Genomic DNA, 20490 nt, shown 5'->3' with positions numbered 1-20490 from the left:
ACTAACATTCCTGAAAACTGGCATGCAAGGAATCAGAACGTGTTAAGCATCATTGTTAAATTGTATATTTATGCTAAACTACGCAATGTATTCCACTTATGAAATAAATATAGTAAAGAACAGAGATATGACACACATTTTCCCACTTGTTACAGTAACTGTTTCATTAGATGAATAATTTGAGGACAATAAATTGTATACATACTCAAGGACAGTGGTGGAGATTTTTGAAGTGTTAATGGAAGATGTATGGCTAAATCCCCATACACTGCTTTCAAAATGTCAACCAATATATGTGCATATAATCAGGCACATTGACATCAAAGTTGTGTAAAAAGGCAATGCCAAATAAACTTAATTTACCATGTATTCTTCAATATCCATTCACAATGCAGTACGGTAAGGAACTCATTACTGTAATTCACCACTGTACCTAGGGATTGGAGATCATGTGATATATTTCACTTATTGTAATAAGAATAGTCACGCTGGGTCAGACCAATGGTCCATCATGTCTTTTGACAGTATTCTGTCTTTTGACAGTGGCTAGTGTCCAATGCTTCAGAGAGAATGAACAGAACAGTCTATTATTATCAAATAATCCATCCCCTGTTATTCAGTCCCGGTGGGGTTGCCAGCCCTCCAGGATAGTCCTGGAGGCTCCAGGAATTAAAGTTTAATCTTTAATAAAAGATTATGTAATTTGATGAAACCTCCAGGAATATGAAAAGGAGTACTAGTGGCACCTTAGAGACTAACCAATTTATTTGAGCATAAGCTTTCATGAGCTACAGCTCACTTCATCGGATGCATTCAGTGGAAAATACAGTGAGGAGATTTATATACACACAGAACATGAAAAAATGAGTGTTATCATACACATTGTAAGGAGAGTGATCACTTAAGATGAGCTATTACCAGCAGGAGAGCGGGGTGAGGGGGAGGAGAAAACCTTTTGTAGTGATAATCAAGGTGGGCCATTGCCAGCAGTTAACAGAAACGTCTGAGGAGCAGTGGGGGTGGGGGAAATAAACATGGGGAAATACTTTTACTTTGTGTAATGAAACCTCCATTCCCAGTCTCTATTCAAGCCTAAGTTAAATTGTATCCAGTTTGCAAATTAATTCCAATTCAGCAGTCTCTCGCTGGAGTCCGTTTTTGAAGTCTTTTTGTTCTAATATTGCGACCTTTAGGTCTGAAATCGAGTGACCAGAGAGATTGAAGTGTTCTCCGACTGGTTTATGAATGTTATAATTCTTGACATCTGATTTGTGTCCATTTATTCTTTTATGTAGACACTGTCCACTTTGACCAATGAACATGGCAGAGGGGCATTGCTTGCACATGATGGCATATATCACATATGGTAGATGTGCAGGTGAACGAGCCTCTGATAGTGTGGCTGATTTGATTAGGCCCTATGATGGTGTCCCCTGAATAGATAGGTGGACACAGTTGGCAACGGGCTTTGTTGCAAGGATAGGTTCCTGGGTTAGTGGTTCTGTTGTGTGGTTGCTGGTGAGTATTTGCTTCAGGTTGGGGGGCTGTCTGTAAGCAAGGACTGGCCTGTCTCCCAAGATTTGTGAGAGTGATGGGTCGTCCTTCAGGATAGGTTGTAGATCCTTGATGATGCGTTGGAGAGGTTTTAGTTGGGGGCTGAAGGTGATGGCTAGTGGCGTTCTGTTATTATCTTTGTTGGGCCTGTCCTGTAGTAGGTGACTTCTGGGTACTCTTCTGGCTCTGTCAATTTGTTTCTTCACTTCAGCAGGTGGGTATTGTAGTTGTAAGAATGCTTGATAGAGATCTTGTAGGTGTTTGTCTCTGTGTGAGGGGTTGGAGAAAATGCGGTTGTATAGTAGAGCTTGGTTGTAGACGATGGATCATGTGGTGTGGTCTGGGTGAAAGCTGGAGGCATGTAGGTAGGAATAGCGGTCAGTAGGTTTCCAGTATAGGGTGGTGTTTATGTGACCATCGCTTATTGGCACCCGTAGTGTCCAGGAAGTGGATCTCTTGTGTGGAGTGGTCCAGGCTGAGGTTGATGGTGGGATGGAAATTTGTTGAAATCATGGTGGAATTCCTCAAGGGCTTCTTTTCCATGGGTCCAGATGATGAAGATGTCATCAATATAGTACAAGTAGAGTAAGGGCATTAGGGGACGAGAAGCGTTGTTCTAAGTCAGCCATAAAAATGTTGGCATACTGTGGGGCCATGCAGGTACCCATAGCAGTGCCGCTGATTTGAAGGTATACATTGTCCCCAAATATGAAATAGTTATGGGTGAGGACAAAGTCACAAAGTTCAGCCACCAGGTTTGCCGTGACATTATCGGGGATACTGTTCCTGACAGCTTGTAGTCCATCTTTGTGTGGAATGTTGTTGTAGAGGGCTTCTACATCCATAGTGGCCAGGATGGTGTTTTCAGGAAGATCACCGATGGATTATAGTTTCCTCAGGAAGTCAGTGGTGTCTCAAAGATAGCAGGGAGTGCTGGTAGCATAGGGCCTGAGGAGGGAGTCTACATAGCCAGACAATCCTGCTGTCAGGGTGCCAATGCCTGAGATGATGGGGCGTATAGAATGCTCCAGGTCATCCAACCAAAATTGGCAACCCTAGCTTCTGTCAGTCAGAGGTTTAGGGACACCCAGAGCATGGGGTTGCATCCCTGACCATCTTGGTTAATAACCATGGATGGACCTATCCTCCATGAAGTTATCTAATTCTTTTTTTAACCCAGTTATACTTTTTTGCCTTCACAACATCTCCTGGCAATGAGTTCCACAGGTTGACTGTGCATTGTGTGAAGACGTTCTTCTTTATGTTTGTTTTAAATGTGCTGTCTATTAATTTCACTGGATGACCCGTGGTCCTTATATTATGTGAAGGGGTAAATAACACTTCCTTATTCACTTTCTCTACATCACTCATGATTTTATAGACCTCTATCATCTCCTCCCTTAGTCATCTCGTCTCTAAACTGAATAGTCCCAGTCTTTTTAATCTCTCCGCACATGGAAGCTGTTCCATGCTCCTAATAATTTTTGTAGTCCTTCCCTGTACCTTTTCCAATGCCAATATATCTTTTTTGAGATGGGGCAACCAGAACTGCATGCTATATTCAAGGAGTGGATGTACATGGATTTATAAGGGCATTATGATATTTTCCCTCTTATCATCTATCCCTTCCCTAATGGCTAGTATCATTGTTCGCTTTTTTCATTGCCACTGCACATTGAATAGATGTGTAAGCAGTGTCAGGATGAGCTCCACCCTGACATCTGGTGGTGAGGTGTGGCAAGTTGTGGAAAAGAACTTCAGGGGCTGATCTCATTTGCATAGGCACACCCACTCCGCCTAGAATGAGGCCATAGCTGCCCAAATGGTCACTTTATTGGGGCAGGAAGAATAAATTGTTATTACCCTGATTATGGGAACTGTGCTTGGAACTGTACTTGGCCTTTTGTTATGATGGAGGGACTCACCATCCACTAAGTAGCACTCGCTAGGCAAGGGTCATGGGTTCCAAAACTCTGTGAATTGAGAGAGGCTGGGGACAAGTATTAATACTTGGTGGCATGGGCCCCTTGGTGAGGGCCTTCCATGCTAATTGCACTTCCTCCTCTCTCCACTGTGGAATATCAGAGCTAATTTTGATTCCATTAGGAGTCTAGTTACAGGCTGCTGAGCTCACTTTGGGCTAATGGTGTACCAGCATTGAGGCTCCCCTACTACAAGCTGAATTCACCAAAGAGCTGAAATCACTGAGCGTTGTGTTAAGTAGGGGGGGGAGCCTGAAGATATATTGTGGAGCAGTTTGCGGGACGGCTGGAGTGCCTTGTGGACCGGCTGGCGGAGCTGCTTGTGGGACGCGGAATGGAGCAGTTTGTGGACCGGCTGGTGGAGCAGTTTGTGGGATGGCGGGAACTGCTTGTGGGCCGCAGAGCGGAGCCAAGCAAAGCAGTTCGTGGGGCGGTTGGTGGAGTGGAGCGGAGCGGAGCGAAGGCCTATGGAGCTGTGGGATGGTCAGCTTCAGATCATGTAAGGTGCCCCTCTCTCTCCCCCCCCCCCCCGCCCCAATCTCCACCCAGGTTGGGAGGTAAAGCTCTGCAGATAAACTTTCGAACTCTGGGGCTGCCCTGACCAGGGACAGAGACTTTTGGGTCATTGGACTTTTGGGACTCTGGGTGATTTCAGGTTGCTGGACTCAAGAACCAAAGGGAAAAGGGCATGCCCCAATTTGCCTGGGGCGGGTCTTTGCTCATGGGTTGTGAATCCTGTTGGTTGTGTTTCCCCAGCATAATGCCACACTGTTTCTCTCTGTTATTAAAAGGCTTTTTGCTACACTCAGACTATGTGCTTGCGAGAGGGGAAGTATTGCCTCTTGGAGGTGCACAGCGGGGGTGGTATATATTTGTCCCCGGTCACTGGGTGGGGGCTCGAGCTGGTTTGCATTGTGTTATTGGAATGGACCCCCTAGATATTGAACCCGGCCCTTGTTGCTGCCAACTCTGACGGGCAGAAGGGTTACAGATGTTATTAGAGAACTATCCATGATGACGCCTAGATTTCTTTCTTGAGTGGTTACAACTAATTTAGACCCCATCATTTTTTATGTATACTTGGGATTATGTTTTTCAATGTGGATTATTTGGCATTTATCAGTATTGAATTTCATCTGCCATTTTGTTGCCCAGTCAACCAGTTTAGTGAGATCTCTTTGCAATCAGCTTTGGCCTTAACTATCTTGAGTAATTTTGTATCATCTGCAAATGTTGCCTTGGGTTCACCTGCTTTTCCAGATCATTTATAAATACATTGAAGGTGTTTCCTTATTTTGCTTTCTGATGTAACCATCACAGAATTGAGCTGTAGTTTTCAGTACCAGAATTTCCTTGTATTGAACAAAGAAAATACTAGGTCTTTAAAGAAACGAATTATATCAATTTATAATTGATGGATTACAATGCAAGTATTTCAGCAAATTCATGAGCTTAAAACACCCCCCCCCAAAAAAAACCCAAAACAAAACACCCCACACCACACACACATACAAAACTTTAACCTCTGGATTCCTCAAGTTCTTTACTAGGGTAAAACAAATGATTACTGAAGGATACTGTCTTCTAGAGAGGCTTCATTAAAAACAACAGATTTCTGCCACAAAAAGGTGCTCAGAAAAGGAAAAGGTAATTTGCTAGCTGTGAAGTCACATTTTATGAAAATCATGAGGTGCAAAAAATCTAGAAAACATGCAACAGCAACATCAATCTGTCAAAAATTCTTTCATTTTACAAATGCCATTTTTGATCCTGAAAAACTGAAAATAGCCCAGATAAATCTATATCACTACTGTGGAAAATAACCAGACATTCACACAGAGAACACACCGGGAACACATCGAAAGAAAATATATAATTGCTGACCTTTAAAAAAAAATATGCCTCTTTCACTCAGCATAGCAACTCAATACTCATTTAGTGAATATCGTTTGTCTGCACTTTTCAACCATGAATTATAATGTCATATTAAGTGTTTAATGAAAACTTATATTCCTGAGCCTCCTGGAAGGGTTTATTATATAGCAGGAAAATGACTGTTTATGACATTATTGTATGCAATGTTGTTGCAGGGCCCATGTCGGTCCCAGGATATTACAGAGACAAGGTGGGTGAGGACTGGACCAACTTCTGTTGGTGAGAGAGATAAGCTTACACAGAGCTTTTTTTCAGCTCTGGGAAATGTACTCAGAATGTCACAGGTAAATACAAGGTTGTGTTTACTTTGTATTTAACTGTGACACACTGAGTACATTTCCCAGATCTGAAGAGCAGCTCTGTGCAAGCTTGAAACAGAAGTTGGTCCAATAAGATATTACCTCACCCATTTTGCCTCTGTTTATGACATTGGCAGCATGGGATGCCGTACAGCAGATTATGAACCAGCTTATATTTGCTTCAACATCAGACACAAAGTGTATTAAAATGGGGGAGGGAGAAGACTGGTTTACATTCTCTGACATTGGCTTCCGAGTCAGGTGATATAAAAAGTGATGCCACTTGTTAGCAACCATCAGCAGGCTGCTCAGAAATGCCAAGCTGCATTAAAAACTTTTATTTGGAAAAAAAAACAAACAAAAAAACCCCTCAAAATTCATAATTTGCAGATAATGATAAGTGTACCTCACATGTAAGCTTCTGGAATAGGTGCCACCAAAATGGATGCAATTTTCTTGCACAATAATTGTTTTAGCTCCCTGTATGTAGTGGCTTAAAAACCATGCATAGTTGGGCAAAACATTTCATCCCATTTAGATAGTTTCTGTAATGGAAATTCCAGTTAAAATTTTAGAACAGAGAAGCATTTCTATTGATCTACTGTCCTTCAGCAGAAATCAAGACAGACCAGTTGAATGATTCCAATGGAATTAACTGGAATTTCAAATATGGTTTAGATATTTGTTGCAGCAATTGCTATTGCCCTACAGAAGTGTGTCACTTGCAAGACATGCTGGAAAGGTTAATACTGAATAGACCCAAAGGAGGCTTCTTCAAACTTCTTCACTAAAAGCAACAGCCAATTATTAACAAAACCTAACATGGGGGAGGGGCTTCTAAAAGGCACATAATTGTAAAGGCACAATACCTTGCTGGGTTCTCATCCTGGACAGATACAGGAGGCTTGTCAGTCAGCTTCTGTGGAGCAAACTGAGGTGAAGGGGACCTTGATGTCTCCATTCCAGGTTTCTGAAGGTAGCGATACTTTGAAGACAATACAGGTTCAGATTTTAGATGTGCTTTCTCTTCTAAGTGCTGACACACATTCTCTGTGGATGCTGTTTGCCGGAGCCCCTGAGGATGAGCGCTCTTTAGTTTTCCATTGAACGCTGAAGGACTCTGAGTGTAACCCGTAATTACCTCACCAGAGCTGGGGGAAATGGACTGAATGGGCTTGCTGGGTACTGCCAGGAGTGATTCTGAAGAGGTGCTGAGTGAGGTGGAATTGTCCTGACCCCTGTATTTATTATCTCGTTTGGGTGGGGGAGGCCTCTGAGGGGCAGGTCCACGTCTCTTGTTCAGCAACGTCAGCTCTGTCCACTGACTTTCCTCTCCTCTGCCTTGTGGCGGACAGGAGTGGCTCTCCTGCAATGTCTGCGGCTCAGAATAAGTGAGAAGGGGCAAGCTGCAATCCTTGCTTTTCTCATTCACGTTTTCCTGGGAGTATCTGTAATCACTGGGCAATGTCCCGGACCTTCCCCTGCTCTCCTGAGACAAGACAATAGGTTCTCTTGTGTGAAATGGTCTAACAGATGCCTTCCATTTGGGTCCTAAATTTTGGTCCAGCTGAGCCCTTTGTTCTCCTAGGTTATCTTCTGGGAATCCTGTATCAGCTTGCCTAGAAACAGAAGAAAAATCATTAGTCAGTTACTGTGCTATTATTTCCTCCTGTGTATTGCTACAGAAGTACTGGGAAGCTTGGAGACAGATGATGTCTGCCATATAATATTAACTAACAGCTACAACCTACTTTAAAATATATATAATATTGTATTTCTAATGTAATGTGAAGAGTCAAAGCACAATGTCGGTCTAAATTAGGTTATTTTGTGTCATGCAATGTGACATAGCTTTGAGTTACCTGAGGCACTACAATGCACATGGTATATCTGAACATGCAAGACAATTTTCTTCTAATTTTTGTGTAAATTAAAAGAATGGTTTCCTTGTATGGTCTTCAACACTCAATTAACATTTCTTTCAATTTCCAAGTAAGTAACGAATGCAGTATCTAACTAAATGCAGATTATCAAACAAGTTCGCTCTCTATTATTTTAAAATGGCATAGTAGACCACATAATTCACAGCCCTCGTTAATATGGAAAAATTAACATAATCTTGGGGTTTAAATTTGCAGATATAAATTACTGATGCAAAATGAGTGCACACTGACAAAAGCATCAAATACGCTGGTACTGATAAGGTGAGGGAAGAGAGGGGAAGGGATATCTTTTAGAAACAGAAAATAAAGGCACAATATTTTGGATTGAAGTCTATATTAGACTTGACGAGTAAATCAGATGGAGTCTTTGTCCCTACAGCATGAAGGATTGCTGTGGCCAACAAGTCCTGTCTCATCTTATACAGATATTTTTGTTTTACTCCAAGTCTGTATTTCTTTTTGCTTTGTAGTCACCATGTTGAAGCAACTCAAGGTTGGTGCCAAGAACAAGAAGTATAGTTGAGTTGTGCTCACAAGAGAAAGACACATCAGAAAAGAGAGCAAAAATACCTCTGAGACCCAGAAAGAAGGCAGGTTTGTTCTCTGCTTAGGGGAGGCTGGAGAGATACTGTGAGCTGAGAAAAGAAGCTGTAACAGAAAAGTAAAAGGTTTCACAGTCCATTATTTCATTTGTGCCACTGGACCTTTTGTTATCTGTATTTGGAAATGAGACTGGGCAAGTGTAAAAGGGACAACAAGTTTTCCTTTTTAAAAAAAACTGGAATATTTGAGTAATGAAACACAACAAAATGAAATCTGACATCAACGGTTACATTGCCACTTTATCAATCTATTGATCTCAACACGATTCTAAAGTGGAAAGCTTCCTTTACTTATTGCAGGTGTTATTTCCACAGGCATTAAAAAATTAGTGCGTACTCATATTTGATTTCATTTTTAAAAGGCAGCTCAAAATATGCTTATTTCTATTTTAACTTCAAAATGTCACAGTTTTCCACCCCCTTTCTGCCAAAATACCTTACTTTAAAACAGAGGGTTGAAAAACCTAGTACAGGTAATATAAAGATCACCTATTATTAATTTTTTTTTTTGAGTAAGGCACCAAACCTCCATTTTTCCATATGGCACACTGAGCTTAGTCCCTTGCATCAACTACATCATATTTGAAATTACATTGAAATTATGTTGTGTCACAACATGAAAACTTGATAACTGAATCAAGTCATCACTAGTTCCTCAGTGTGCTGTCTGGAGACAAAGTAGAAAAATTCAAGCTGCGTGGGTGCCATTGCACATTTTATTCAACAGCTGAAGATGCTGTTTTCCCAAGCAGGTCATGGTGGGAGGTAAAACAATGACTCAGTTACCTAAGGTTTGCAGTGCTGATAAAGTATAGTACTATAATTTTGTTTCTGTATTTTAAAAACCTCATGTTTCTTTCCTTCTAAGGCGATAAACTGGACAGTGTCTGAAACAAACAAAAGGCCTGATTTCAAGCAAAAAGGTCACACCAAGTCTGAAAAAGTGGGAATTTTTTGTAATATTTGTATGAAACCTATGTATGCCTCAGTTTCCCTATATGCTGCATTGTTACCTAGGGGTCTCAGGCAGACTAAGACACAGGTATCAATGGTGCCTAGCTGTCTGGGTCTTAAGTCTCATATCAGTGGAGCTCCTGAGAATACAATGGCAGATCCAATTGCCCAGTCATTGACACCTAGCAACCACCACCATAGATTGCCCCACCTCTCTGCAGGAAGCCAAGCAGCATTTCCCCAGTGGGAGAACAAAGGTCCGGAGGGGGGTTAAGCATGGACTGCGGGAAGAAGGCAAGCACACCTGGGAGTCTGATGGTTGGGGCTCACTATGGTTGGGCTCTGAGCTAACCAGAATGGACTATGCTTTAATTGCATTCCTCTATAACAATTTAAGAACTTCCTCTGCTGTGTTCCAGATGACTAATAAACCCTACTGTTTTGACAATGCTGTGTGAGAGTCACTGCAAATGCTTGGAGAGGTGCACTGATCCCTAAAAAGTGTACAATTCTCCATCAAGGGTCCATCGCATTTAGACTAGCTGAACAGAGCTCACGGCATGAAGCAGGAGTGCTGCAGGCCTAGTCTAAGGAGGTGGTGAGACTGTGTGGCTTATCTTGGAGGAAAAGCGAGACCCTTAAGGGAGTCTGCCACACTGGAGAGATTCTTTCTACTCCAAGGCTCCAAGGCTGGGGGCCATAACACCCATCCTGTGGATCTAGGACATCAGGTAATCCTAGGGCTTGTCTACACACTGCCAGCAAAGGACACTAGAGGGGTGTACAGTCTATAGGATGGTTTGGATTAAGACATAAGTAGAAGTTAGGTTTTGGGCTACACTGAAGCAGTGAAATTGACAAGAAAGCTGGCTCCCAGCTCCCCAGCCAGGCTGCTGCCGGGTCTCTGCTCCAAGCTGGGCTGCCAATCAGGCTCCCCGGGTTGGGCTGCCACCTGGGCTCCCCACTCTCTGCTGGGAGCCCTGCGGCTCCCCATGGTCCTGGCTCCCCGCTCCCTGCCAGGAGCGCGGTAGCCAATCAGACACGAAGTGCAGATCTCCTCGCCAGAGGCGAGAAGCCCCCAGCAGCTGCCTCCAACTCCCGGCTGGGAGCGTGGAGGCAAGAAGCACTGGGAGACTTTTCCTCCACCCCAGGCTGAGAAGGGAAGCCCTGAGGGGCAGCAGGGTTCCCAGTGATTCCTGGGTCCAGGGTTCCCAGCGCAGAGCTCTGGCTCTCAGTCCCCCATACTGCCCCTCTTCAGTCCATGGAAATGCTCCTGGTGAGGACACCCACCACCGACAGAAGGAGGGGAGTGTGAACATCAGCCACCACAGTAATTACTGTTAGTTAAAGTGTAAAAAAGATCAGAGATAAGTTGGAGACAGAGTGTCATGGGAAAGTAAGGGTTAGCAAGGACATAACCCAAGGTTGTTACCATTATGCTTTTTGTTATAATTGGTTTGAGCAAGGTTTGTTAATGAGTGTTTTTGAAAATTGTGAATGTTTTATTAAAATGCTATCTATTTTGATAGTATGAGAAGAACTTTGGTGCAGATGTTAATTTAAATAATGGGTAACCTAAAGAGCCATTAAGAAGGTGGTGGAAATATAATTATGGTAAAGGGTAGTTTAATGCTAATTAGAACTATAATGGAGTATAAAAGAAGTAAATTTTGCTAAATTGCAAGGGATTTCCTAATAACCTTAAAAGGGTACTTACTGCTAGGTTTCAGGATTATAAGGCTCTCCTTCATGCCATTGTCAGTAGGCTGATCTTCCATTGCTAGACCATTTCATCTTTGAGTGTGAGTATAATAGTAGTATTTACATAATTGGTAGTTGCATGCCTATTTGTTAACTAATCATTTTTCTTTTTAATACAGTTTGGTTGCATCATTCAAAGCGTTGCCTTGTGGTCCTCTACTCAATAAATTTTCTGTAACCGACCTAGAAAACTAAGTGGGGTTTTATTGCACCCTTTTCTTTAACAACTTAATATTAATTGGGAACATTTCGACATAAAGATTACAAAAGGTTACAGATGTGATGGGTTGTGCTCTAACTGCCCCATGTAGACACTGCTGCTGCACTCTAACAGGTTCCTATTACCTTAATGTGAATTAGGTGCCTTTTAGCTGAACCAACAGGCTCTACATGGGGCAGTCAAGGCGCAACATGTTAGAGCATTTTACAACTCACACCCCTCTGGTGCACTTTGCTATGCCACATAGACAAGCCCCTAGCATTTTTTCTCTTGTCATATGTAAATTTGACCATATGAATGGCCATTTTTGTTACCCTTTTCATATACCATATATTTCAGTCTTGAACTCACCCTTATCGCAGATCTTTAAATAGAAATGTATGCAAATTTTCACCAGATCCTCATATAGTGTAAGTCAGTAGTTCCACTGAAGTCAATGAAACTATACCAATTATCACTAACTGAGAATCTGGATCATGCAGTTTTATCACTGAAATGGGCACTGTCACGGTTGCTGTGTTGACCTACTTGGACAAATGTCTTATCTAGAAGGTCTTGCCTTTCAATATGAAAAGCACATCAAAAGGACCTTGAAAGTAAGTCCTTCCCAAATGTTTCAGATTACTCCAAAGGTTGCGCCAACTAGCACTGCCAAAGTAAACCAGTTTTTAGGCCTACTGTACTACCCTTGACAGTATCTCATGAAGTGTTTAATCGCACAAATAAAAGGACTCTAACGGGGGGGGGGGGGGGAAGCCCATAAAACAAGTATAGTTCATGACAATTCTTTGCAAATACAAAACAATAAAATGAGTAGTTCCTTGTGCAGCTCAATATTGTTCTGGTGCTGTCCACTCAACTATTGTTAAGGTTTTGAGAACACTTCCACTATAACCCCAGATTTTCAGTCATATGTAAACACTATTCTGAGCTCCAACTTGATAAACAAAATCCATTTTTGTTTTTGTGCAATTAAAAATTAAGGTAATGTTTTAAACTTAAATATTGCACAAAGAAAAGGTGATGAGGCGTAGATGCCATTTTCACACTCATTACTCAAAAATAAAAGGAGTACTTGTGGCACCTTAGAGACTGACAAATTTATTTGAGCATAAGCTTTCGTGAGCTACAGCTCACTTCATCGGATGCATCGGATGAAGTGAGCTGTAGCTCACGAAAGCTTATGCTCAAATAAATTTGTCAGTCTCTAAGGTGCCACAAGTACTCCTTTTCTTTTTGCGAATACAGACTAACACGGCTATTAGTCTGAAACCCGTCATTACTCAAAAATGACATTTTAGAAGGTTTTTGCCAATATTATGGGTCTGTAATGCATCTAGCACAAAATTACTTCTGGAAATAGTTTGTAAAGATAGGTGAAGTGCCTTTTTTAAAATGATTTTTAATTTCCACGCTTCAAATTGATATTTACATGGCAACAGTCCATAACAGTTGTGAAGGAGACATTTTAACTTATCAGTACAATGGTAACTCTCTTACAAACAAATGAGAAATCTCTTTCGGTCTTGGTTTCTTTAAGTATTTAAAAGGTAAGCATCCCATTTAACCAGAAGATGCTTAAAACTGACAAAACACCAAAAAATTCAGGCCGTGATTCTCATTTACCTTAAGGCCACTTCATGCCACTCTAGGAAGGGTAGAGAACATAAGAATGATCATACTGGTTCAGACCAATGGTCCGTCTAGTGCAGTATCCTGTCTCTGACAGTGGCCAGTGCCAGGTGCTTCAGAGGGAATGAACAGAACAGGTCAATTTTGAGGTGCCATGAAGTTGGAGTGAATTATATTTAAAAACAAATTTATATATTTACTCTACTTTAAGGACCCTTTTCACTACTAGAGTGGCATGACCTTGGTGTAAATGAGAATCACTCCCTTGGATTTAAGGACCTGATCCAATAATCCTTACTCACATTTGGTTGGATCTCACAATGCTGACTTAGACAATCAGAGTTTCCCTGTTGAGTTCAATGTGAGCGGGGCTGGGTTTTTAAATAGTCCAATTTGACCTTTTGGGAAATACTCACATGAGTAAGGGCTGCAGGATTAGGCCCTAAGTACTGAATACCAATGCCTGTCAAAAGTAACAACAATTATTCCTCATCTAGGTAACTGATGTACAGCTTGATTTTTTTTCTGCTCACTCGTGATGCCAAAAAGTCCTTTAAGCTCTCGGATTTATTTTTATTAACATAGGTCATAACATACTACATAATGGCAATGGTTGGGTACACAGAAAATCAAGATCACAGCATAAGAGCGTCCAAAGATGTGAACTGCATGCACTGCTGCAGCCAGTCTGCAAAGTTATATTAAACTTGACATGCAAATCAGAACTGTGTTTGCAGGCGAAAGTGAACAGGACAGAGTGCACTATTAAGTTGACATGTTCACACATCCAAAAAACATTTGTGTTTCAGAATTTCCGATGAGATGTTCTTAACAATCCTTTGGAGCGTACCACAATGAAAGCTTTGATAAATAGTACTGTCATCCGCCAAAATAAAATGAAATGAAATGAAAGAAAAATATTTAAAATGTCACACAGCGTAAATGCTTAAGGGATGCGGTGTTTCCAATTGGTGGGGTAAAGTTTAGTGGGATTGCATATGTGCCTTCATACAGAGTTTCTGCGAAAGTAAACACACATTTTACAGTGGCACACAAGATGGTTATCGGAAAAAGGTAGCTGCATTCAGCATGGGGGATAATTTACATTCAGGGTGGGTGGGTTCTCATGCAAAACATGCTAATCACATTACCCTGAAGAGATTTGATCTTACTGTTCAGAAAGGAGGAAAAGAAAGAAAGCTTCAAGCACCAGAAGAACCCTGTGGCAAGAACCTGCAAAGTGTTACATTAGTGTAAGTACCAAGAAATCCACTAAAAAGAGGCTGATTTAAAACTTTAATTGCTCTGTAGAAAGAAACATAGACAATATGGAGCTGCAGAGATCAAGTCCACAGAAACTTGCAAAGAAAATTATAAACACCACTGGAAAATTCATCTTTTGTAAATAGAAAACAATCTTATCATAAAATGAGGTTAAAATAAATATTCCAGCAATCATGTGACACAATGGGAGAGATTTTTAATCCTTTGATAACATGATTGTAAAGGCATTGCTGATTTACTGCTTAGTGCAGAACAAAATCTATTTAATCATTGTACATTTTGATGGCTTTGGCAAAAATAAAATCCCAAACATTTCAGCTACGTAAATTTTCAAAGAGAAAAGAACTGACACAGTTCTAATATTACCAGCTTAAATAAATTTTATACGTACAAGTAACATCCATAAATTTGCCTCCATTTAGGCCAATGATCCATGGTCACCTTATTTACCCATCACCAATCACCATCATCACAAGCTTCATATACCAGATCATCTTCATACCTGAGAGACCACTTCTTTCCCCACCATGCACTGCCACAGTTGTGAAGGAGAGTTGCTGATTCTAGATATCCCTTGATTAACAGTAATTGTTCTCCATAAAGGTTCTGGGGCTCTAGAATGCATTGCCACTTGTGGAAAGATGTGCTGGCTTTGCAGGGCCCCTTTGTTTTATCTGAGTTTTGCGAGAAGTGAGGGGAGATTGACATACAGGTTGAAGCATGAGGGTGCTGGTGTTTGGTAAGTGCTGCAACTTGGTAGGAGGGGTGAGTCGACGGTACTGCATTTGTGTTTTGTAATTCTAAAGAACTGGCAGGGCACTCCTAGCCTGGGTGGGATGGTGCCCCCCATAAGGCTTTATGGAAATATGCTTATGAATGTATATATATGACATAACTGGAATATGTTTTATACTACATAGGCCATGTAACATATCTCTGTAGAGGTTAGGATCTACTGAATCTATTAATCCTATTTGTATGCATGTATCATTTTTGAATTCAAAGTTATGAATATTGTCTGTATACTTGTCTGATTCTAAGTAGGTTTTAGTGAACCAGTTGGTCAGCTTCCTGAGAAAAGACTATTCTCAGTAGGTGCCCAATCAAGAAGCCCTTAAGCCAACAATGAACTTGGAGACGCCAATCCACATCTGAGCTTTCCCAGGAATCTGGCTTGGCTGGTAAGGAACTCAGTCATGCATGGACATGTGACTTGCCCAGGTGACCCCAAAACTCCATTTTGTAGCTGGACTTTGCATAGGAGAGAGGAGGGAGGTCTCCACCCACAATAAAAAGTCTATTTAAACCCCTAGAAGACCCCTCCATTTTGTCTTCAGCTGGCTAAAGAGAGAGCCTCTCCACCCCCAAGGATACCTGAAAGAAACTGGAACAAAGGACAATAAAGGGGGTGTAAGTGATTGCTGGACCCAGACTAGAAGGAGACTAGTCTGTAAAAGGAAGCTTACTGGAATTCCTCTAAGGGTGAGGTTTTGCATGTATTCAGTTTGATTAGACATAGACTTGTGTGTTTTATTTTATTTTTGCTTGGTAATTCACTTTGTTCTGTCTGTCACTACTTGGAACCACTTAAATCCTACTTTCTGTATTTAATAAAAATCACTTTTTACTTATTAATTAACCCAGAGTATGTGTTGATACTGGGGGACGGGATGGACGAGGAGGGGATATAAACAGCTGTGCATATCTCTCTATCAGTGTTATAGAGGGCGAACAATTTATGAATAAATGGATTTATTTAGGGTTTGGACCCCATTGGGAGTTGGGCATCTGAATGTTAAAGACAGGCATACTTCTTAAATTGCTTTCAGTTAAGTCTGCAGCTTTGGGGCCTGTGTTCAGACCCTGAGTCTGTGCTGGAGCTGACTGGTGTGTCTGGCTCAGCAAGACAGGGTGCTGGAGCCTCAAGCTGGCAGCTTTTAGAGAACGTGGTTCAGACTTGGGGTCTGGGTTTGCAGCAGGCTAGTGGGTCTGGCTCAAACCAGGCAGGGCACTGAAGTCCTAAGCTGACAGGGCAGGAAAGCAGGAGCAGAAGTAGTCTTGGCACAACAGGTGGCAGTCCCAAGGGGGTTTCTGTGATCCAACCTGTCACACTGGGTATGGGTGCTTTCTACTTATTCTAAATTGAAAGAAAATAAATCAAATAAAATATTGCAGCAATAACCTCCTGGCCTAGAAAGGAAGTGGACTCCTCTGGAAAAAATCCTCTCCAGGTGTAACTGGCCATGTCTAAATCTTTACATGGTATTGGACTCTGTTATTTAATACAACTCCTTTTTCATATCCCGTCTTAACAGATGACATCTGTGGAGTCATCTCAGCACTCAGGGACTCAGTGGTCACTGGCAGAATGTTCTTACAGTACCCTCTGGATCTTGCTTTTCTTGATTGTCCCTTGAAGCCTGATCAAGCATTTTGTTCATAGATTCATAAATTCCAAGGCTAGAAGGGACCATTATGATCATCTAGTCTGACCTCCTGTATAACACAGGCCATAGAACTTTCCCCTGAAAAGCTAGAGCATAGCTTTTGGAAAAACATCCAAGCTTGATTTAAAATTTATCAATGATAGAGACTCCACCATGACCCTTGGTTCAATTAGGCTTTTGGTTCAACACTGATTTGCTTCTACTCTGGTTACTTTAGGATTAGTTGGATGCCTTAGGCCAGGTTTCGGAGTGCTTTTAAACATTTGTTATACAGTGCCTGGGTACTATGTAAAATTTGCCACACTGGAGATGGAGATGTGTCTTGAGAACGATATGAGTTGAACTCTGGGCACATTTTGCACATTTTTATTGCAACTTAAAAGTTGATTAATTCCAATGGTGTAAAAATAGATATTCCTGATCAGAGTGACAGACAGAAACAGGAGACCTGTGTGCACTCAGAGCAGATAGCAGTGGTCTAATTTATCACTGTTAAGAGGTTCACAGGTGTGTAAAATGCATGGTTGGGCCTAAATCATTTTTTTAGAAGTCTCCTACTGAAGTTCATGAGCAATCACCAGAATGGATCATTTTGCAGTGCATGGGATGGCCCATGTAGCATCTCTGAGGCATATGACAAAACCCATTCCCCTTTACTTTCCCTCAGTATCCACCGACTTTCTCTTGTTTTACATTTAGACCTTATCTAGGCTAGGGCTGACAAGTGAGATGTTCAGTTGAGTTAACTAGCTGAGTCAGTGATAGTAATCCAATTAACATGTTGGAAACTACAATTTCTTTGTTTTGACTTGATTTGTAGGGGTGTTTATTAGATCAAACTAGATAACCTGATGTAACACTGCACCTGTAAGCCCTAGTCTAGATATGGCTTGAGTTACAATGTGTTAGCTAACATTTTAAAAATACACCATTTATCCTAGGCTTGTCTATATAGGGATATTTTACCAGTTATACAAGCATATTATATAGGTTTTAACCCATCCCAATGTAGACAATCTCATTCCAGTATCAGAGTGGCTTTCCTTGGTTTAGCTTAAACCTCCTTCCTAAGCAACATAAGATAAACTGAAAAAAGGCACTCCGATATCCAAATAAGAGTATCCACAAGGTGGAGTTATACTGGTATAATTACAGCAATTTAAATTCCTACTTTAGGTTATACTGAAAAAAAATCTTCCCCATGTAGGCAAAGCCCTAATCTAGACAGTTTTAGGCTTGGTCCACACATAAACTTAGGCTGACCTAAGGCTGACATTGATCAGGACTGTGAAAAATGTTATGCAGTAAAGCGAATCTAACCCCCACTGTAGGCACATCTATGTCAATGGAAGGATTCTTCCATCGACCTAGCTACTGGCTCTTGGAGTGGTGGATTACCTACATCAATGGAAAAACTCTTTCCATTGATTTAGGAAGCATCTACACTAGTGGTTCTCAAACTGGAGTCCATGGATCCCTGGGGGTCCATGAGGGTACTCCAGGGGGTCGGCGAGTCATGTCTGGGGCCACTGGCCCTGCTGTTCAACTCATCCCCATCCCTCCCAGTGCCTCTTGCATGCCACGGAACAGCTGTTCAGCAGCGTGCAGGAGGTGCTGGGACACAGGAGGAGGAGTGGGGATGGGGCGCACTCGGGAGAGGGGGCAGAAAGAGGCAGGGAAGAGAAGGGGCAGGGGTGGGGCACGACATTGGGGGAAGGGGTGGAGTGGGGGGAGGCCTGGAGCTAAGCAGGGGTTGAGCACCCCTGGGGAAAATTAGAAGTTGGCTTAGGAGTCCGCAAAAATTTTAAAATCAAAATGGGGGTCTTCAGGTTCTAAAGTTTGAGAACCGCTGGTCTACACTACAGCTCTACAACATAGTGTAGGCATACTCTTAGATTGTAAGCTCTTAGGGCAGGAACCATCTTTTTGTTGTATGCTTGCACAGTGCTTTTCATAATGGGACCCACAGTTGCTACTGCAATACAAATAACTAAAAAAAATAAAAAAACAGCACCTTCCCTTGTTCCCAACAGTGAAGTTCTGATTATGATTAGCTTTACAATTGCTGACTCTAAAGTATATTCTAGAGAGCCAAATGACAAAATACCTGCACAGGATACGACCTTATCCTATGGTTACTTCAACAGGAGCTTTGCCCCTGAACAACAACAGCCTCAGATACTTGGCGCTTTTCAAATGCAGGAGGGTATTTTGCAAATAAAGGAAAACTTGAGATACTCATATAAGAGACTGAAAAATTAGGATCAAGCAATTGTTTTACAACTTCCAAAGCATTGTTGCTTAGGGAAGAGCTGTCAATCTATTTGCTCTGTCCAAGAAACTAGGCAGAAAATACAGTTCAAACCAGCTCACCAGAGAAGGACCCAAACCGACAGCAGAGCAGACATCCAAATGCTCTGCTTTCTTTGGTGGATCACGACCAATAGGCTTTGGAGAAGAGGCGTATTTTAAAGAAGGGATCAAATGAATTGGGAAGTCTTTTGGAGCTCAAGTTGGGGGAAGGAAATCCAAGCATAAGGGGAGCACGGAAGAATACATGTAGCTGGAGAAGGATACAGAGGCAGCACTTACAAAGGTGGTTCTGGAGAGTTAAAAGGAAGCAAGAGGGCTGAAGGTGAAGATGAGAAATGCAGTTACCTGTGGAAGGTGAGAGGGAGGCCATGAAGGGAAGTGCAGAGGAGAGTGATATGGTGAGTGATGACAGAGGAAGAGACTTTTTGCACTTGGTAGATGAAATGGGTGCAGATTAAATTACTGGGAGGCTAGAAAGACAGACGTTGCACTCATTAGGGCCAGAATTTCATCACCCTTCTCCCTCCTATAAAAGACTTGCTTCAGTAATAAATGTTTAGTGATAAATCCATTAATCCTCCAGAAGCTCACTTGGCCCCATATTTGTGTTGTAGTAAATCTTATATTAAAAGGTTTTGCTGTTACAGATTTCTCTAACATTATGGAGATAACTGCTCTCTCCATGCCTCAGACCTTGACTGGATGCCACCTGGTGGAAGATGGAAAAGAGGAGGACAACAGATGACAATAAAACTACTAAGATGCTGCTGTGATGGGAACAGACTATGATGGAGCAAGAAATACAACATTAGACAGGCAGCGGTGGAAACACTGGATTGCCTCAAGTGTTCCAAGGCACAAGAACATTTATGCTGATAATCAGTTCCCCGCCCCTCTCCCCCACCACCTGCCCTCAACAAACCTCCTTACAACACACAATTTGACTCATGCCTTAAAAAAAGGACAGATTCCAAGATCAGGACAAATCAACACAGCATTAGATGTGCTGTAGCTGCCTTTTAAAATCTCAAAATGTCAGCTGTAAAAAATTGAACTGGATCATAATATGGGCTAATCATTACCTATATTAACCACACCTTCAGTTTGAGAGGTGTCAGGCAAATGAATGTAAAGTAGCAGCTTTTAACTCACCGCTGCAGCATCCTGTACATATTCAGAGTCATATTTGCTCTTTGCAGAGTCAGAACAGCTATGGGAGAGTCAACTATTCTGTCACTTCTGCATATATTGCAGTAGTGCCCAGAGACCTCAACCAAAGATCAGGGACTCACTGTGCTAGGCATTGTACACACAATGAAAGAGAGAGCCTCTGATCCAAAAGGCTTGCAATATAAGATTAAGACAAGCTAACAGTCAGACAGTTACAATTACAGTTAATGTAATAAGCAGTGGACCAGCAGCCTAACTTGGAGAATTGTAAATTAAGTACTAAGAGCAGGGCTATCCGAAGGGTCAAATCCTCCTACTCTCTATTCCACACTGTGCATTAAATGTGTCTCTCTGTTATACCAGTGACACTCCCATGGCTGTTGGGATCAGTGGG

At 41.8% G+C, this 20490-nt stretch overlaps 1 protein-coding gene across 6 annotated transcripts in view; it reads right to left on the bottom strand.

Annotated features, from left to right (window-relative positions):
• The window catches only part of SHROOM2 (shroom family member 2), a 190223-nt gene that overhangs the window by 22189 nt on the left and 147544 nt on the right, over positions 1 to 20490 (bottom strand). For 4 of the 6 annotated variants that reach the window (XM_084617250.1, XM_084617251.1, XM_084617249.1 and 1 more), the window contains 2 exons: positions 8284 to 8361; positions 6640 to 7389 (listed from right to left, as the gene is read on the bottom strand). In XM_084617250.1, the coding sequence (XP_084473376.1) occupies positions 6640 to 7389; positions 8284 to 8361 (828 nt within the window). The remainder of the gene's footprint in view (positions 1 to 6639; positions 7390 to 8283; positions 8362 to 20490) is intronic. The other 2 variants (XM_084617253.1, XM_084617254.1) reach the window with 1 other exon arrangement.

Source organism: Lepidochelys olivacea, assembly GCF_965140295.1.
Source record: "Lepidochelys olivacea isolate rLepOli2 genome assembly, chromosome: 1".
Taxonomy (NCBI): Eukaryota; Metazoa; Chordata; order Testudines; family Cheloniidae; genus Lepidochelys; species Lepidochelys olivacea.
Note: the sequence above shows the minus strand (reverse complement) of the source record. Positions and strands in the feature narration are given on the sequence as shown.